This window comes from Mercurialis annua, linkage group LG1-X (assembly GCF_937616625.2).
Source record: "Mercurialis annua linkage group LG1-X, ddMerAnnu1.2, whole genome shotgun sequence".
Lineage (NCBI taxonomy): Eukaryota > Viridiplantae > Streptophyta > Magnoliopsida > Malpighiales > Euphorbiaceae > Mercurialis > Mercurialis annua.
Genome location: NC_065570.1, coordinates 57,467,823 through 57,485,301, shown reverse-complemented (window position 1 = coordinate 57,485,301; position 17,479 = coordinate 57,467,823). Strand labels below are relative to the sequence as shown.

Here is a 17,479-nt window from a genome sequence, read left to right as displayed (position 1 = left end):
GATGTTTTTTAATTAAATAATTTTGTTGTAAAATTCATTCTCGAACTAAACATACCGATTTACATCTCTAGACATATAAAGATTTCAATTATAGACTGAAGCTGTCTGTAGCCAAAACTACTTGGTTCATTTTTTAATTTCAAAAAGGGCAATATTGTAATTTTATTTATTGCAATGAGAAGGGGAATCAACAGTAGGACTTCCAAATCGATTACAATGTTAGAATTTTTAATCTAAAATCTAACACGAATGCTAGAATTTTATAAGGCTTAGTGATTAGTTTAAATAATTATGGAAGGCAAGTTGGTACAAATGATAAGGTGGTGGATTGCAGAAGCTGATAACATTTTAAAATGGAGAACGTACCAACCTCTATGCACAAAATCAATAATCAGTGTCCGTCTGTCTCTGGCCAGCAGAACCGCCATTGTCCTATACATTCCCAATCTCGACAGGCAAGCAAGCCAACCCTTATTCTTAGGGCAAACGACAACGTCTTCCATATTGACTCCCTTTAATAACAGAACCAACCCTTTTGTTTTTCTGGTTCATCAATTTAATGATCACCTTTCAATTCATCAATTCCATGCATTCTATTTTTTGTTGGATTCTTACAACTTTCATATAGGAAATCCTAATAAAACCTCATTTCAACCCTTTAATTTGGCATAAAATATCTTAAATGTCTAAATTTGTAGGTTTGAATAAATAAACTCGTAGCGTGGCAAAGTTTGATCATTTTATTCCAAACTTTCTAAAAATAGATATTCTTTATTGTTTGGGGTAAAATGGTCCAGCTTTACTAGGCTGTGGGTTAAATTCTCTAAATTGACCTAGACACTTTTGATTTTTTATGCTAAGTTGGAAGGATGAACATTTGTCGTAGGAAAGTCCGAGTCATTGTATGGCTTAAAATTTATTTTGGTTATCAAGCTATGTCATTTTTACATAAGGATAAACTTCTTTTATTTAGATAACCAAGTATTTATTTGTTTTTTCAACAATGTAATAGGCTTATATTGTTTAGTGGACGTAAAGTGCATGCCTTTTCAAATTTACCACATTATTTAAAAGTTAATTTCCATTTTGAAATAAAGTATATAATTTGATAACGTTTTGGTACTTATGATATGACCAAGATCCTATTTCAGTCGTCCAAATAAACATAAATGTATTGAAAATCATTCTATTAATTAACATTGTATACAAATAATGTAGTAATCACGCCAAATTATAACCTGCCATTGTCCGCATTATTCCAATATATAAGAACACTATATCTGAATCAATATATATGCAATTTCCATTGCCAACTAAACAAATGTTGTATTTGTAATATTATTATGTTTGGTAATGTTTCCCAACCGCACCATAACTTCAAACATCATTCATGCCAATAATTGGATGGTATTGGTGGACCTTCAATTCTTTCCAATTTTTCTAAGCTTAAAATTATTGTTCCTTTTCCTTTCATTGTCCTCATTACCTTTTAGTATTACCAGAAAAAACAATGGGTCATTATTGCCACTGCTTCACACGAATGCATGTCTATTTTTTTCCTCGATGTTATATTATCCTCTTTTTTTCTTTATTTTTGCCAACCAATATTTAATTTCTGGTGATAAATATATTTATCTAGTTTTATTTTTTCCCTCCTTATTTCCGAGAATTAATCTGTAATCCAGTTCGAAATTCTGGTATATATCTACGTTTTGGATTATTTTCTTAAAGTAGCATTCAAAATTTGCTATAATAAAATATGAAATAAGTTAAACACTAAGGAGCTGTTTAACATGTCATTAATCTGTCCTTGCGATAACAAATGCCTATATTTATTTTAAATTCTTGATTTTTAGCACTAAATAGTTTTTTAATTCCGAAATGACACTAAATCAATTGTTTAATTCCACCATCCAACATATAACAAAAGTGAATTACTAATATAATTAATGATAATATTTTCTAGTAGAAAAGACTCTGCTAGTTGGGAATCTTTAAGACAAAAAGAGGTTTGTACAAAATTTGAAGTGTAAGACCTGTTGTAACATTAATTAAATTTATTAATCAATAGGTTATGATGTTGACTTGGCCAATCATGTTCTATACAAACGTTTTAATATCTGACTTCATTTGTCGTAGACTCCCAACATTCGAAAAATCTATAAATTCAACTTGTTAATTATATACAAAATCTTATATGTTAGGATTAGAATTGCACAGTGCGATAAGTTTATTATGTTAATTAAAAATGTTATCTAAATTTCGGAAATTAATTTGAAATTAGGCATAACTTATGTGTCATGTGACAGCTAGAAGGGAGAAAAGGACAAACCTGAGAGACAAAATCATTGCTTCAGAGTTAGGACAGCTTAAGTACAAACATAAATGGTCATTCTAATTATCTTTCGTTATTCTCTCTATCAGTTTACAGTTTACAGTTTACACTTCAATTTTGTAAATTCTTAATGCAAAACAATGCTTCTTAACTCTATGCTTTTGTGATTGAGTTTAAATTGTATTTCCGTAATCAGTTGCTTATCGATAATATTTACATTCAGATAAAAATAAAAATTCTTAATGTGATCATTGTTAGGGTTGTGTAAAAATCGAAACAACCTAATAAAACTAAATCGGTAAATTTAATTTGATGTTATATGTAAAATCCAACTAAGTTTTAATAAAATCTGAATTGAAAAATTAATTGAACAGACCAATTTCAATTTGGTTCAATTCAATACACTACAAGAAAAAAGGTCTATTGTGACATGGAACAAATGTTACTTAATGTCAAAAAAACGTCATTTAAAGTTTATACCAACATTTTTCACAAATGTCACTAATATGTTACATTTGCCGGTGTCGTTATGTGTTTAAATGACATTTGTTACATATGTTTGTAGCCTTTTAAGTAACGTTTATAAAAATTTATTGTGACATTTACTAATTATTATTATAACACTATGTGTACTAATATTTACAAAATGTTACAATAACAACTAATTTATTATTGGATAAATTTTTTTACAATATTTATGACATGTTACTGTAATATACTAATATGACATTTACTAAATGTTACTAGAAAATTTTATTGAAACATTTCATATATTGTTTTAAATCTACAAAGACGTCATTTTGGAATAACAAAATTAATTAATAACAAATACACAAACATAAAAAAATACATTTATCAATTGATCCAATAATCCAAATACATATTTAACAAGTAGAAATATTCATGTAAATATAATTTAGAATAATTACAATAAAGCACTAAAGAGAATCTAAATCATAAAAAAATATGTTTGCCTTAATATTACATATACTAAACAATGGAGCCAAAATCGATGCATGAATCTCGTCATATGTAATTATATCCTGCAATAAAATAAAAATAAAATAAGTATATCGAGTGGAAACTTTATCTAACTATAAAATTAACACATACAATTAAAGATAGACTGAAATTTATAAATGAGACAAACATCTGGTTAGTCCGAACCACGAACAAGAATAATGCTTTATGCATCCAACATGTAGAAATCTGTAAAAAGAAAATGGAGATGTGCAATCAAAGATCAATGCTTCACCAGCCTATTATGTCATTAGAATTTATTTGAAGTAAATTAGAGAGTTATCTGAATTAGTTTTTGTTTTAGTTAATGAAAATTGCACATATATTAAGAGAGAAAAAAAAAGATAAAATTACCATAAGATAGACAATGGAAGAAACAAAACAACGAAAAACAGACCCAAGTAAGCATCAGCAGAAAACCTTACCAACACAACTCGGCCTTAATGCATTACTGTTTTGTTGTCAAGTAAATAATTAAGCTAGTTGCTAACCAAAACAACTCGGCCTCTCACTAAATTAAATTGCTGCCCAAACAATAATAGATAGTTATTAATATTATCATTAAAAATGTGTAGATAGAGCGAGTAAGAGTTAAAGTACTCTATATGACTATAGAAACAAAATAGTAGAACAATCCAAAAGATTACTGCTAGCTTTATACAGAATGCACTTACCCTACGTTGGATCCTGCCTAAAGTTTTGCCTAAATCTAGCTGCCTTTCAGGAGAAACTGCACCGTGATGTTTCCTTGAACTTAATGTTTTACCGGCTTGCATAAGTAGATCAAGGAAGAAATCTGTTGCCACAAGAAAATGTCCTCAAGTTTAAGGAGGCTATAGAAGTTCAACATATCTAACATATCTGTGATCAAAAGATAATATAAAAAATTCAGAGCACCTAAATAACATTTTATGGAGCTATATAGATAATGTTCTTAGCCACACGATACAATAACTACTTACGAGCTTCGATAAAAGGCAATCAATGTCGACTGTAAGAAGAATAGTTTGCTTATAACTTTAAACATAAATTTAGACAAGATATCATATTATCAACATCAAGAATATTGTTCTTAAATGTGTATCTTTATATAGTGCAACCAATTCAATGACACGAACATCAGCAGAGTCAGATAATCCATCTATTGGAATCAATGCAACGGGTTTTATCCAAACTTGAATGGCATCTATTATATGAGAAACAATCTACAAATTGAAAAAAGTAGTCTGTTTTAAGAAATAGATGATAAAATAAAGAGTGGACACAAAAAATATTACAAATAGTCTAGCAAGGAATTAAGTTGGTTCTTCATTAGAAAAATAAATATATAGAAAGAAAATTGCAAAAATAATGGATTTTTCCAATAGAATTTTCCGATACCTGTAAAATATACGTTAATAAATTAAATCGCATCACACTCCCCTTTAGCGCATGTTTTTCCTTTCTAGCCTTACCACACAGATGAACGAATTTACTTTGTCGTTAGTATACACTATTTGAAATTGATTTCAGTAACAATTGAGTAGTAGAAATTACCCATACAATTCTTATGAACAAAAAATTGAATAACAACTAAAAAAATGATCGAAAGTACCAGAAGACCAGCACGGCGGTAGAGGCCGAGAAGCGCTGCGAGATGGAGCAGCACGACAGTGTCGAAAAGCAGAGCAGGACAAAATCCTTCCCTCTCTCTCGGAAATCCATCACTTAAGTGATTGAATTGTTGTAGTGGTTTTTGGAGATTTTGAAACTGTCAGGGTTAGTGCAGAGCAAAACGTAATCTTTGGTACTGCTAGGTTTAGCAATTTAGGAAAAAGAAGTTCCTAATTTTATTTTATTTTGATGAAAGAAGTTCCTAATTAGAATCAGGTGGTAAAAAACTTCAGTTTAGCGCCAGTATTTTAAATAATTTAGATAATGGTGGGATAATATTAATAATGACAGGTTTTGTGATCGTGGTTAAATAACTACTCTATTTTTTTAAAAGTAACATTTATATAAAATGTTACTACAAACAATATAATTGTTAGATTTGACATTTATTTTTAGTGTCATTTATATAAATGTTATTTAAAGATATTTTTATTATTTTAAATGACGTTTCTAAATTATGTTACTATGGCAATGTCACAATAGATTATTTTTGTTGTAGTGATAAAAGTTATTTTTTTTTTACAAAAATTATTCATTTTAATTTTATAAAAGAAACGATTCCATTTGATTCAAATTGAATGCACACTTCTATTTACTGTCCACTAGACTTGTTTATGAGTCAGGCTCGGACTGTGCTTGACAGATTTTACTAACTTTTATTCAAACCCGATGCAAGTCTGCTGTGTGTTTCATATTTTTACCCAAACTCGGCCCTTACACTCTATAATTGTGGGCTCATGTGGGTTTTTTTGGATTTCCATGAAAAATTACAAAAGAATGAAAGTCCGAGTTCATCTATAAAATAGCGAATTTTTTCGGATTGGTTCTTGGAATATAAAATTAATGAGCACTTGTCATAGAATATTTTTTAACTATTATTTCTTCCGTTTTATTATAGAAGTCTCATTTCATTTTACACAAATATTAAAAAAGTATTTATTATTATATTTTTTTATATATTTCTCTTGTTAATGATAGTGGAATTTTCTATAGACTTTCTTTTAATATGAATAAATAAAGGATATAAAAAGAGAAATTTAATATAAAAATATTCCAAAACATACAAAAATAGAACATTTTAAAATAAAAAATAAAACTTACAAAATGAAATGGAGAGAATATTTATTTTTAATCATTAAAATTTTTACATAACTAACATTTTATTAATTTATTATACGACTAACATGAGGCAAAAGTTGCCTTATATACTTTTTCTATATTTACGGTGGTGTTAGAAGGATTTGATCGAAGCCTCCTCCACCAAAGCTTGATTTCACTATATAGACACATGTAAAAGAATTTACTAGTATTTATTTTATTAATAATTAGATACTGAAAAGACATATGGCAATCAATCATGATATAATTAGTACTCAAAAAAATCAGAAGCTGCCCAGAATTGTTTTTTATTTAATTTATGTTAATTTTTTTTGTTATGCATCGTAATCTTATATATCGTTATCTTTTTAATCATGATAAAAAGTAAAATAGCTCTACTTTTTTAGAATGAACGTTAATGTTTAAGACTAGATCACCATCGTACTAAAAAAACAAAATAACGCTCCATATGAAATAACTAAAATAAAATGCTAGTTTATCTATTGAAAAATGAATTTTGGGTTTGTTGGTGGTGATCTGATCTGTATTAAATTAATTTGGATCAATATTTAGCTCTACTGGATGGATAAGAGATGTTGTTTAAGGTCCAAGAAAATAATTGAGAAGCAATATGAATGCTAATCTTTTCTTCATTTATATATTATCCCTTTTGTTGCATAATTCCCTCAACAAGTGGATAAGGGCAGGCTGCTTCATTATAAAGAATGCTCCATAGTACAAGAGAATAATACTTTCTTGGCTACTCCATTTAACAAAAAGTTAATTTTTTTATGGACATAAAACCTTCCTTTAATTGCCTCTAAAATTCCTAAAACTAAAAAAAATGTGAAGAAGGAAAAGAAAAGTTAAGAAACAATTTAAAAGAAAAAGGGTAGAGGAAGAATAGAGAATGATGGTTGTGTCCCTACAAGAGACAATGTGGAGAACAGAGAGAGTGGCAACTTTGCCTTCATGCTCTTACTCTTATGTAATTTATGGGCAATCATAGAGCCAAAATTGAGTTTATAATTACTCTTAAATTAGGCCTATAGTATAGAGCAAAAAGTAAAAGTTACTTTGAGCTTAAGATTGCAACCATTTTTTAGGATCTATTTTGTGTGTCAAGCAATTATGCACTTCAGAAAGCCCATTTTTGCGGCTATATTATTAATTAATTAATATAAACAAGATCATTGTTTTTCTTTTGTTTTCTGAAATAATATATCAATCACCACAATAGAGAGATGAACGGTAACACAAATTGTCTATTATATTATCCGTAAATAAAGCCAATAACATTAAATTGTGGAATTAAAATTTGGTTTTAGGCCGTATTTAATCTATAGTTTATCTCAAATATTTCGACAATTCATATTTAATCTTTTTTTTTAATTCTGAATTCACAACAAATTCTACCTTTTCAAATAAAAAAATTGAGACGGCTAGAGCCTATCAAATATCTTAATATATTTGCATTAATAATGTTTCAACACATTAGTAAATATTATCAATAAATAATTTGATTTTTTTTTGAAATTAAATAATTTGATTATTAATAATATAGGATGTGTGAGTTATATAGAAGTTTATCTTTCAAATGTATTTAATTTCAAAGTCTATCCTTTTAGTATTGGAAAGATTATTTAAAGGCTATAAACAAAGTTATAAAATCTATGAGAAGATCTATCTATTTCATATAAAAAGATAATAATTTGTCACTGCTGCATAAATAATCATCAGATTAATTAATGTGTGTAATACTAATACATATCAAGATATTAGATCTTTGTTGCTTCTCAAAAGGGTGCCAAATGCCAATGCTATCACCTGATTCATACGTGTGGCAAAACAAGAGGGGTTAATCAAAGTCTACTTTTTCTTGTTTTCTTTTGCTTTTTTATTAAACAAAAGCCTTTTGGCTGTAGCTACACCTCACTTTCATGTTCTTGGCAAGTAAAAGAAATGTTGTACAGTTGATTGTAATAAACTCATATCACCATTTTTTTAACACAGATTGAGCTCTGAATACGAGTCGCGGGTGTTAGATGTTAGTAAAATAGCCAAGGCGGAATTTGAACCCACGACTTTATAATTCGCTTGAAAAAATCTTTGTAATCGAGACTAAACACTCACCGGCCTTTCGGCCTTCTATCGCCAATTCAACACCACAATTTCATCTCATGATTTTCCATTTCTATTCTTTCAAGCATTGGAAAATTAGGCAAACGGATAAAAAAACATTAACCATTCTATATATTTCATCAAAACTAAAATAGTAAAATAACATTTTCAAAAATTCAAAAATATTTTTGAAAATAGAAATGAAACTAAAATGCAGAAACGCAAGATAGAAGAAGTTTCCATTCAGAATAGACCTTTACTAAAGATTTCAATTAAAACAGAGCCGGTTACCAAGAATCTTGATGTGAAATTCAAAATAAAATCAAGAATCGTGGATCAACCAGCAAAAAGAGTGATTCATAATCCATAATAACCATCAAACTGGAATTATGATATGTACATTCAATCTATTTTCATAAAATTCAAGATAGATTTTAACTCTAAATCCTTAATTTCCTTCCAAATCTAACACCTAATCACACGCATGTAATAGCAGAAATGGACTCTTCTTGAATCGAAACTGCAAAATGTTCATCTCTTAAGCTCTTCTTTTTACTAGCGATAAAACTCTCAATTGTCAGGTTAAATTCTTCATTATTCATATCCTTAATAGACTTCCTCTGTCTCCGATCACCGCCACAGTTAACCACCACCATCTCTCTTCCATTAATCTCTGTCTCTGACCGCCGCAAGACTCGGCGTTGACTGCTCCTTTTCTTCTTCTTCTTCTCCGTCTCATACTTCTCCGATTGCGTCCTCTTAAACCGCTTCTCCTCTGTATCATCAACGCTAGTAGCATCAGTTTCCATAACCTTAAGATCACGCATTGGATTGCCATGATTAGCAGAAGCATTCTCGCAATGAACAATCTGTTTGTCACAATAGATAATCTGATCTTCCGATTGATTATTCTCCGGTTCCGGCGAGACGACAAGTTGTTTTTTCTCATCAGACGGTGCTGTCCGGCGAGAAGATGATAAGGAGACATACTGATCGTAAAGATTATCACGACCGCAAACAGCGTCGGATTTTTGGTCGGAAGAGAAATTATATATAAGAAAAACCAGGGAGTTTATGAGGATGAAAATGAATAAAGGTTTGTTTAAAGCGGAAACGTTAAGTGACGACGCCACGTCGCGAAGCAAAGGGAAGAAGGCGATGAAGAAGCAGCTTAGAAGAGCGAAAGTGACGGCGGAGTTTAAACAGAGTGTTAAGATTCTGTGTCTTTTATATCGTCTCATAGCATCGGCTTTCTCTGCTTTAACAGTGTCAATATCATGAAAAGTAGCCATTGTTTCCGATGATCGGCGACAGAGAAGTAATAGTTTAGGGTTTTAATGTATATTTAGAAAATGGAATTATGAAGTTGGTGTAGTGAGTGTGATATGTAAAGCTGAGTTCAATGTTTTTGGTACTTTGATTATTTATTTTCAGAGTAGGAGTAGGCGAAGGAAACTGGCAATGTTACACATCTACCGTATGAGCCTTCTTTTATAGACCTCAGGTCCTCAGCTATGCACGGATTGTGCTTTTTAGCTTGCTTTTTTTTAGTATAAAAAAATTATTTCTATTATTTCAAAAAAATTATATGAAACTTTCCCAAACGCGAGTGAGGTGATAAGTCGCTCTTCTAATCTAAATGAGATTTCGAACTCAAAGCGTATATATATACGCAACCGTTTAAAACTTGAGGTTGGGATTTTACCTCCCGCAAGGGACTTATCTCACTACTCGAATGAGGATTAATCTAAACATGACAAGCTTACATGTGTCGTCTTATAACTCGTTTAGAACACCTCATATCAGAGACGGAGTTAGGATAGGGCCAGGTTGTGCTTGGTCCCTACCCAATTTTGTTTTCTCAAAAAAAATTACCATTAAAATAGGCAAATTAATATTTTTTTTATATAAAAAAGCCCAATTTTAAATTTTATAACATATAATTTTGGAGTATATTTTTAATGGTATAATATTTTAATTTTTTTAAATTAAATTGTGTTTTACCTCAAATTACGGTCTAGATACGCCACTGCCTCATATACTCTGTATATAAAAAATATGATGTAAATTACTTTACTTTCCGTTATTATTTTTATACTATTAAATCAAATTAGTTTAAATTGTTTTTCTTAAAATAATTAAATAAAATTATTAGCATTAAAAGAGTTACATTAATTTCTTATTGCAAAAATATTGTTGTTTTTTTAAGAAATTATGGTCGGAATAAAATTATGATATTGTGTAATTATTGAGAAATGATGAATAAAAAGAAATGGAGCTTATTAGAAAAAATGAGTTGGACTGTATGGAAGGAACTGCTGGCATAATTTGGTTCATGGCTAATTGGTAAGTCCCAGGACTAGACTAGAGAGTAGAGACATTTCTGAAGGACAAGTCTTCTATTTTCACTTTTTGAGTCTATGTAGAAAGTAGGGAAATGAACGTGGGAATTACTCTATATGTGGAGGTGAACATTATTCAAAAATTTAAAAATTTGAATACTATTTAAATTTCAACTTCTGTCTCAAATCAATTTACAGCTGAAAGCCTGAAAACTGTTTAAAAATATTGTATATATGGTCTTCTGCCGTATTTAATATGGTCACGGTAATTAAACCATATTCTTTAATCCTTACGTATCCTTTATCAGTTTATCTACTTGGAGAGCTCTAACTTCCAAAATAAAACATCAACCAATTCTTTCCCAATTGATCAGAAATCCTCAAATCCATATCTTTTCAATTTTTCATAATTCTAATCAAAACTTTTAAGCTTTACTGTACAAGTTTAGACTACTTATTTCAAAGTTCAATTTTAGCTAATTAGCTCCAACTGAATTAAAATTGCAAAAATTCAAAAAGGGTCGACGTATTCCACACCAACATGGTCTTTGCACAGTGAGAATATCACATTGGATTTGACACACATAATTAAATCGATTAAAACTAATTGGCTAAAATCAATATGAACGTTTAAATTTGAATAAAATTTGCAAAATATTAAAGTTGTAGTTATTATAAATGTCGAAAAAGTTTGAAATTTCTAATTCATTAAGCATTCCCAAATCTCACAAATATATTAATTTAACAAATTGGCAAAGGATTCAACATAGACGATGCGGAAAACGTATTCCAAACTACATAGTATATTAAAGCATCAACGACTGTACATGTAATTATAAGCTCAATGCGCTAAATAGCTGCTAGTAATAATTTTTAGGCCTAATGGTAAAAAAACCCAAAACCTTTACAAATAATATCCAAATTGCATTTTTTTGTTGCAATAATATCCAAATTGCATTTTTTGTAGCAATAATAGCCAAATTGATGGTTAAACTTGTTGTTTTCAATTAAGATATTAGGCTATTATTATGTTTTGATGTATAATAATATAGTAAGTGTCCCAAAAAAATGGCAAAAAATTTAAAAAAAATCAAAGTGCAATTTGAATATTATTGCAACAAAATAATGCAATTTGGATATTATTGCAAAAAATTAAAAGGTTTGGATATAATTGCAACAAGTCGTAAAGGTTTGGATTTTTTTGCCATTAAGCCTAATTTTTAAGATGATAGCTACGTCAAATTCTTAATCTACTGATTTTCAGTATATTCTTATCTTTGCATAGGAAAAAGGGGAAAATTAACAAGAAGAGGGTTAAAATGGCATAAATATTAATTTTAAAGGTTTACATATACAAATTGTTAAACTTATATTGATAATTAAAATGAAAAAACATAAATGCAGATTATAAAAATGTATAATCTTACATCTGAACGGAGTTTGAAATATAAAGAAAACGAGTTGATATAACATTTATTTTAAAATTAGTTTATCAACTAATAAGATTTTGTTATCGTATATAAAACAAAAAGTAATTAGAAAAGGAGATTGATACACTTAAAGGCATGCATGCTTCATGACCACACATGGAGTGTGTATTTGGATTGAAACGAGCTAAAATTATAGTAATCTTTTCGATATAAAGTCATAATAAATTTATATATTATAAACAAAATCAAACAAATCAATTCCGTTAGTTTTTAGGTTAGGTTGGCTTTTCGGTTTGATCGGTTTTTAGGTTTAGTTTTGTATCAAATGTAAACCGGCACTTTTCTACTTTCATAATCAAAATAAACTTAAAATAATGATATCAAACCGAACTGAATTCATCGATTAGTTCGATTATTTAATTTCATTAAAACTAAGTAGTAAATTTATTATGTATGGCCTCAACCAGTGGAATTATTATGAGACGAGAGGGACGAGTTATTGTTATTTGTTTTCTATTGGCTTAATACATAATTTGACCCCTGAACTTGTACCCTTTTACCCATCTAACCCCTAAATTTAACGTCTCACCTATCGAACCTCTGAAGTTGTTAAATAATCCGATTTAACCCCTGAACTTGATAAATATGTAAGTATTGAACCCTTCATGTCCACCTGTCACTTGAAACGTTCTAGAATAAATTGTGTACGGAGGGGTTAAATGTTTAGGTATTTGTCAAGTTCGGGGGTCAAATCGGGTTATTTAACAAGTTCAAGGGTTCGATAGGTGAGACGTTAAGTTTGGAGGTTAGATGGGTAAAAGGGTACAAGTTCAAGGGTCAAACTATGTATTCAGCCGTTTTCTATTACAACTACAAGGACTAGGAGTTTTGACTTGGTTAAAATCTTATCTCCAATTATCTCATCCAACCATATCACACTCTACTTTGCTACTTCAGCTGTAGCTAGCTCGGACCCCGGCTTCAACTCACCAAATACAATTGCTCTACTTCTTTAATTTTATCACAATAAGAGAGAAATTCACATTTATAAATGTTTTTCTTGTTATAATGAGTTTACTATAATTTTAAATTACTTTCAAAATTCACAAATTCTACCAGTTATCTAATAAAATAACGGCCTAATCATCTAAAAATGGATTATCTTTTTGATTTTTATCCGATTATATTTCAAACGTTTAAATTATAGATATTATTTCAATTTTTAATTTTTAGTTTTAATTGTACATATTTATTTAAATTGAAATACCAAAAAAAAAATTAATATGCCTTTTTTGTTGGACACTTGGTGTAAATTTTGATTCAATTTAATTTTAAAAATAAAAATAATATTAGTTAGAACATGTGTCCATTATGAAAGGCACATTTTGAATCTTTTCTCTTCAATTTGAAAAAATGTACAATTAAAACTGAAATTTGACGATTGAAATCAAATTAACTGATAACGTAGCACATCTAATAGGGGCGAAGCAACCTCGCCAGGAACGAACATCACTAAGTCAAGCATTTTACCGACCTGGTAACAATATCCGACTTTCTGGAAATCGCAGATCACATGACTTGGGGGGCCACCGGATCGACGGGCATTCAAACACCATCCGAGACATTCATGCCTGATAAGGTCGGACCAAGGATTCTATCCGGGCTCCGAGTTATATTCAACCCAGAGTCAGGCCGAGCTCCGAGTTCATAAACCTTAAAGATCGGGTCGCCTGGCCCGAGCTTCAAGATATTCTCAAATACCAGAACCATGATAACTTGGTCCCCAAGTTATGTTAAATATAGAAAGCAAATTTAATTCTTTATCAAATTAATAAGTTAGAGGACTAAATAGGATATTTAGCCAGGCAGTTAGTTTGTTACAGAAACAGTCAGTAAGTTAGTTGCAGAGTCTGTTATCAGCTCTAGGCAATTTAGCCGTTGTGTAAAGAGCAAATAGCAATAGGACAAGTGTCAATCTTCTTCTCTATATAAAGAAGAATGTAATCACAGTTATGAACTTAATGAAAATCTCTTCATCTTAATCACAAATTCTAATATGGTATCAGAGCTAAAATCACGTTTCTAATCTCTGTTCTTTCTTTTCAATTTCTGAGAAATTTTGATTCTTATTTTCCTGAGAAAATTCGTACTAAATTTTTTTCTTTCTAAGCAAACAGCAAGTTTTGTTCTTAATTCTTGATCTTTCTTTAAAAATCTGTTCATACTTAACAGATTTACTCATTCTATTTCTTGATAATCTGTTCTTACTTAACAGATCATTCATTTACTTCTTCTTTAGTTCTTATTCATCATAATCTGTTCTCATTTAACAGATTTCACATTTTCTTTACGGTTCATCATAATCTGTTCTCATTTAACAGATTCTTTATTGGTTTTAATGGCTTCTAATCAATTTTCAGAGTATGAAATGCCTTCAAGTCCTTTTTATTTGCATCCAAATGAAAATCCTTCTTTAGTATTGGTTTCTTCAGTAATGAATGGACAAAATTATCATTCATGGGCAAGATCTATGCGTATGTGCTTGCTGTCAAAGAACAAATTGAAGTTTGTGGATGGAAGCATTTCAGTGCCATCAAAGATTGATCCAGTTTATCCATTCTGGGAGCGTTGTAACACTATGGTACTTTCTTGGATCTTGAGGTCTTTAACCTCTTCTATTGCTCAAAGTGTTTTATGGGTAGACAATGCTTTAGATGTTTGGAAGGATTTGCATGATAGATTCTCACAAGGAAATGTTACTAGAATATCTGATCTACAGGAAGAAATATATGCTTTTAAGCAAAATAACTTGACTGTTACTGACTATTTTACACATCTTAAGATGCTTTGGGATGAATTAACTAATCTCAGGATGTTACCTATGTGTATTTGTATTCCTCAATGCCATTGTAATGCTTTATCTCTAGTAAAGGATTATCAAGAAGCAGATTGTATAATTAGATTTCTGAAGGGTTTGAATGATGGTTTTTCAGTTATCAGAACACAAGTTTTGATGAGAGAACCTTTACCAAAGATTAATAAGGTTTTTTCTATGGCTTTGCAACATGAAAGAGAGTTAGGTGGAAGTATTAGTATGTCACAGATTGTGGATCCTCATGTTTTTGCTGCACAGGGAACTTCTTCTTTTAACAGACAACCTTATAATAATAATAGGATGTATAACAATAGATCTTTTAGACCTCCAATGACAAATGATGCAAGTCAGAATAGTTATAGGCCTCAGGGGGGACAAAAGAAGTTTTATCCTATTCCTAATAATGGAAAGCCTTTGTGTAGTCATTGTGGTATTTCTGGACATACCATTGACATATGTTTCAAGAAACATGGTTATCCACCTGGATATAGGCCTAAGTATAAGTCTCAAACTTATGTCAATCAAGTGGGAGAATTAATAATGCCAAATGAACAAGAAGCTGGCTATAATTTTGATCAGAATACTGGTTATGAAGATTATGGCATTGAAGGAAGTGGTCAATATGAAGCTGACAACTATCAATATGATAGAAATATAAATCAAGATAAGAGTTTTATGAGTCAGTCTGCAAATGAGTCAAATAATACTGCAAATGCTCCTCCTATAACTCAAGAACAATATGCACATTTGGTTTCTCTTCTGCAACAAAATGTGGTTACAACTGCTGCTGTTCCATCACCAAAAGTGAATACTGTCTCAACACATTTTGTTCCAGCTATAGAGGAGACAGGTATGTTTTCTCATACTTATTCTTATTTTAAAAATTTTACAGCTTGTGCATATTTACATAGACCAACTAAGTCAACATGGATCATAGACTCAGGGGCTACAGATCATATTGTTTGTTCATTAGATGCATTTACATCTCATAGGTTGGTTAGTAATATTTTTGTTACATTACCTAATGGTCAAAAAATTTCAGTTACTCATGTAGGTAGTGTTAAGTTTCATGATAATTTGGTTCTTAGAGATGTTTTATATGTTCCAGTATTTACTTTTAATCTTATATCTACAAGTAAGTTAATTAAGCAATATGATTATTGCTTTATTCTTCATAAAAATCTTTGTATTATACAGGATCATACCAGATGGATGATGATTGGATTAGCTAAAGAATTTCAAGGTCTTTATCATCTAGATAAAGATCAGTTTCTTACAAATAAAATTGCTGCAAATATTACTGGAAATGAGACTGAAAATACTGATGATTGTTTAGTTGGAAAAACTGCAGAATGTTTGATAGATAAAGATGTGCATTGTTTAGTTGATAAAGTAGATTTTGATAGTTTGTGGCATTACAGATTAGGGCATCCAGCCAGTTCAAGTTTGCAAGTTTTACATTCTATGGATTCAAATATTAAGATTCCTAGTAATAAACATTGTAAGACATGTCATTTAGCCAAGCAAAAGAGAAATTCTTTTTCTTTAAGTAATTCTGTGTCTGATAAAGTTTTTGATTTATTACATATTGATATTTGGGGACCAGCTAGGTTTCATTCTATGCATGGACATAAATATTTTCTAACTATAGTAGATGATAAAAGCAGATTTACTTGGTTGTTTTTAATGAAATCTAAATCTGAAGCAAGAGGCATAATAGTTGGTTTTTATAATTTTGTTGAGACACAGTTTATTGCAAAAGTAAAAGTTATTAGAACTGATAATGGACTTGAATTTAATATGAATGAATTTTATAAATCTAAAGGTATCATACATCAAACAACATGTATATATACTCCTCAACAAAATTCTATAGTTGAGAGAAAACATCAACATATTTTGAATGTAGCTAGAGCATTGAAATTTCAGTCTGCTTTACCAGTTAGTTTTTGGTCTGATTGTGTGCATCATTCTGTTTTTTTGATTAATAGAGTACCATCTCCTGTTATTGATAATAAAACTCCTTATGAAATTTTGTATAATAGAAAGCCTGTGTTTGCAGATTTAAGAGTCTTTGGTTGTTTGGCTTATGCTTCAACAGTAGCACATAACAGAAGTAAATTTACACCAAGGGCAACTCAGTGTGTTTTTTTAGGATTTCCAGAACATACAAAGGGTTATAGATTATATAATATTCAAGAAAAACAGGTCTTTCTTTCTAGGGATGTTAGGTTCTATGAACATTTGTTTCCATTTAAGGATCCTGTTTTATCATCAACTTTTGATTCTAGTTTATGTGTTCTACCTAATGTGATTAATAAGGATATAATAATAGATTTTGACATAAATGCACATAGTTCACAGACTTTAGATAATCAACAAGTTTTAGTTGATAATGAACAGGATATTTCACATATACCTGATGATACAGTAGTGCCAAATATAAATAGGAAATCTACTAGAGTAGTACATAGACCAGGATTTCTAAAAGATTATGTTTGTTCAATATCTAAATCTACTCCTCATCACTTGCATAAAGTTTTTTCTTATGATAGGTTATCTGGTAATCATAAAGTTTTTTCCAGTATAGTAGATTTAAATAAAG

At 29.9% G+C, this 17,479-nt stretch overlaps 1 protein-coding gene and 1 long non-coding RNA gene across 4 annotated transcripts; both read right to left on the bottom strand.

The window, feature by feature from the left end:
- Positions 1 to 3,174: 3,174 nt before the first annotated feature.
- LOC126665169 (uncharacterized) lies at positions 3,175 to 5,202 on the bottom strand. Of its 3 annotated transcripts, none has more exons than XR_007637548.2 (3): positions 4,950 to 5,202; positions 3,486 to 4,151; positions 3,175 to 3,378 (listed from the first exon to the last, which is right to left on the bottom strand). It is a non-coding gene; the product is annotated as an uncharacterized LOC126665169 (long non-coding RNA). The 3 variants fall into 3 exon arrangements; XR_007637547.2 differs by having other exon boundaries at positions 3,175 to 3,879; positions 4,030 to 4,151; XR_008790318.1 differs by having other exon boundaries at positions 3,175 to 4,151.
- Positions 5,203 to 8,463: 3,261 nt separating this feature from the next.
- Positions 8,464 to 9,710, bottom strand: LOC126677081 (uncharacterized). The gene has a single exon (XM_050371533.2). It carries the CDS (start codon positions 9,517 to 9,519, stop codon positions 8,704 to 8,706), a length of 816 nt encoding a protein of 271 aa, XP_050227490.1. The 5' UTR covers positions 9,520 to 9,710; the 3' UTR covers positions 8,464 to 8,703.
- Positions 9,711 to 17,479: the final 7,769 nt, after the last annotated feature.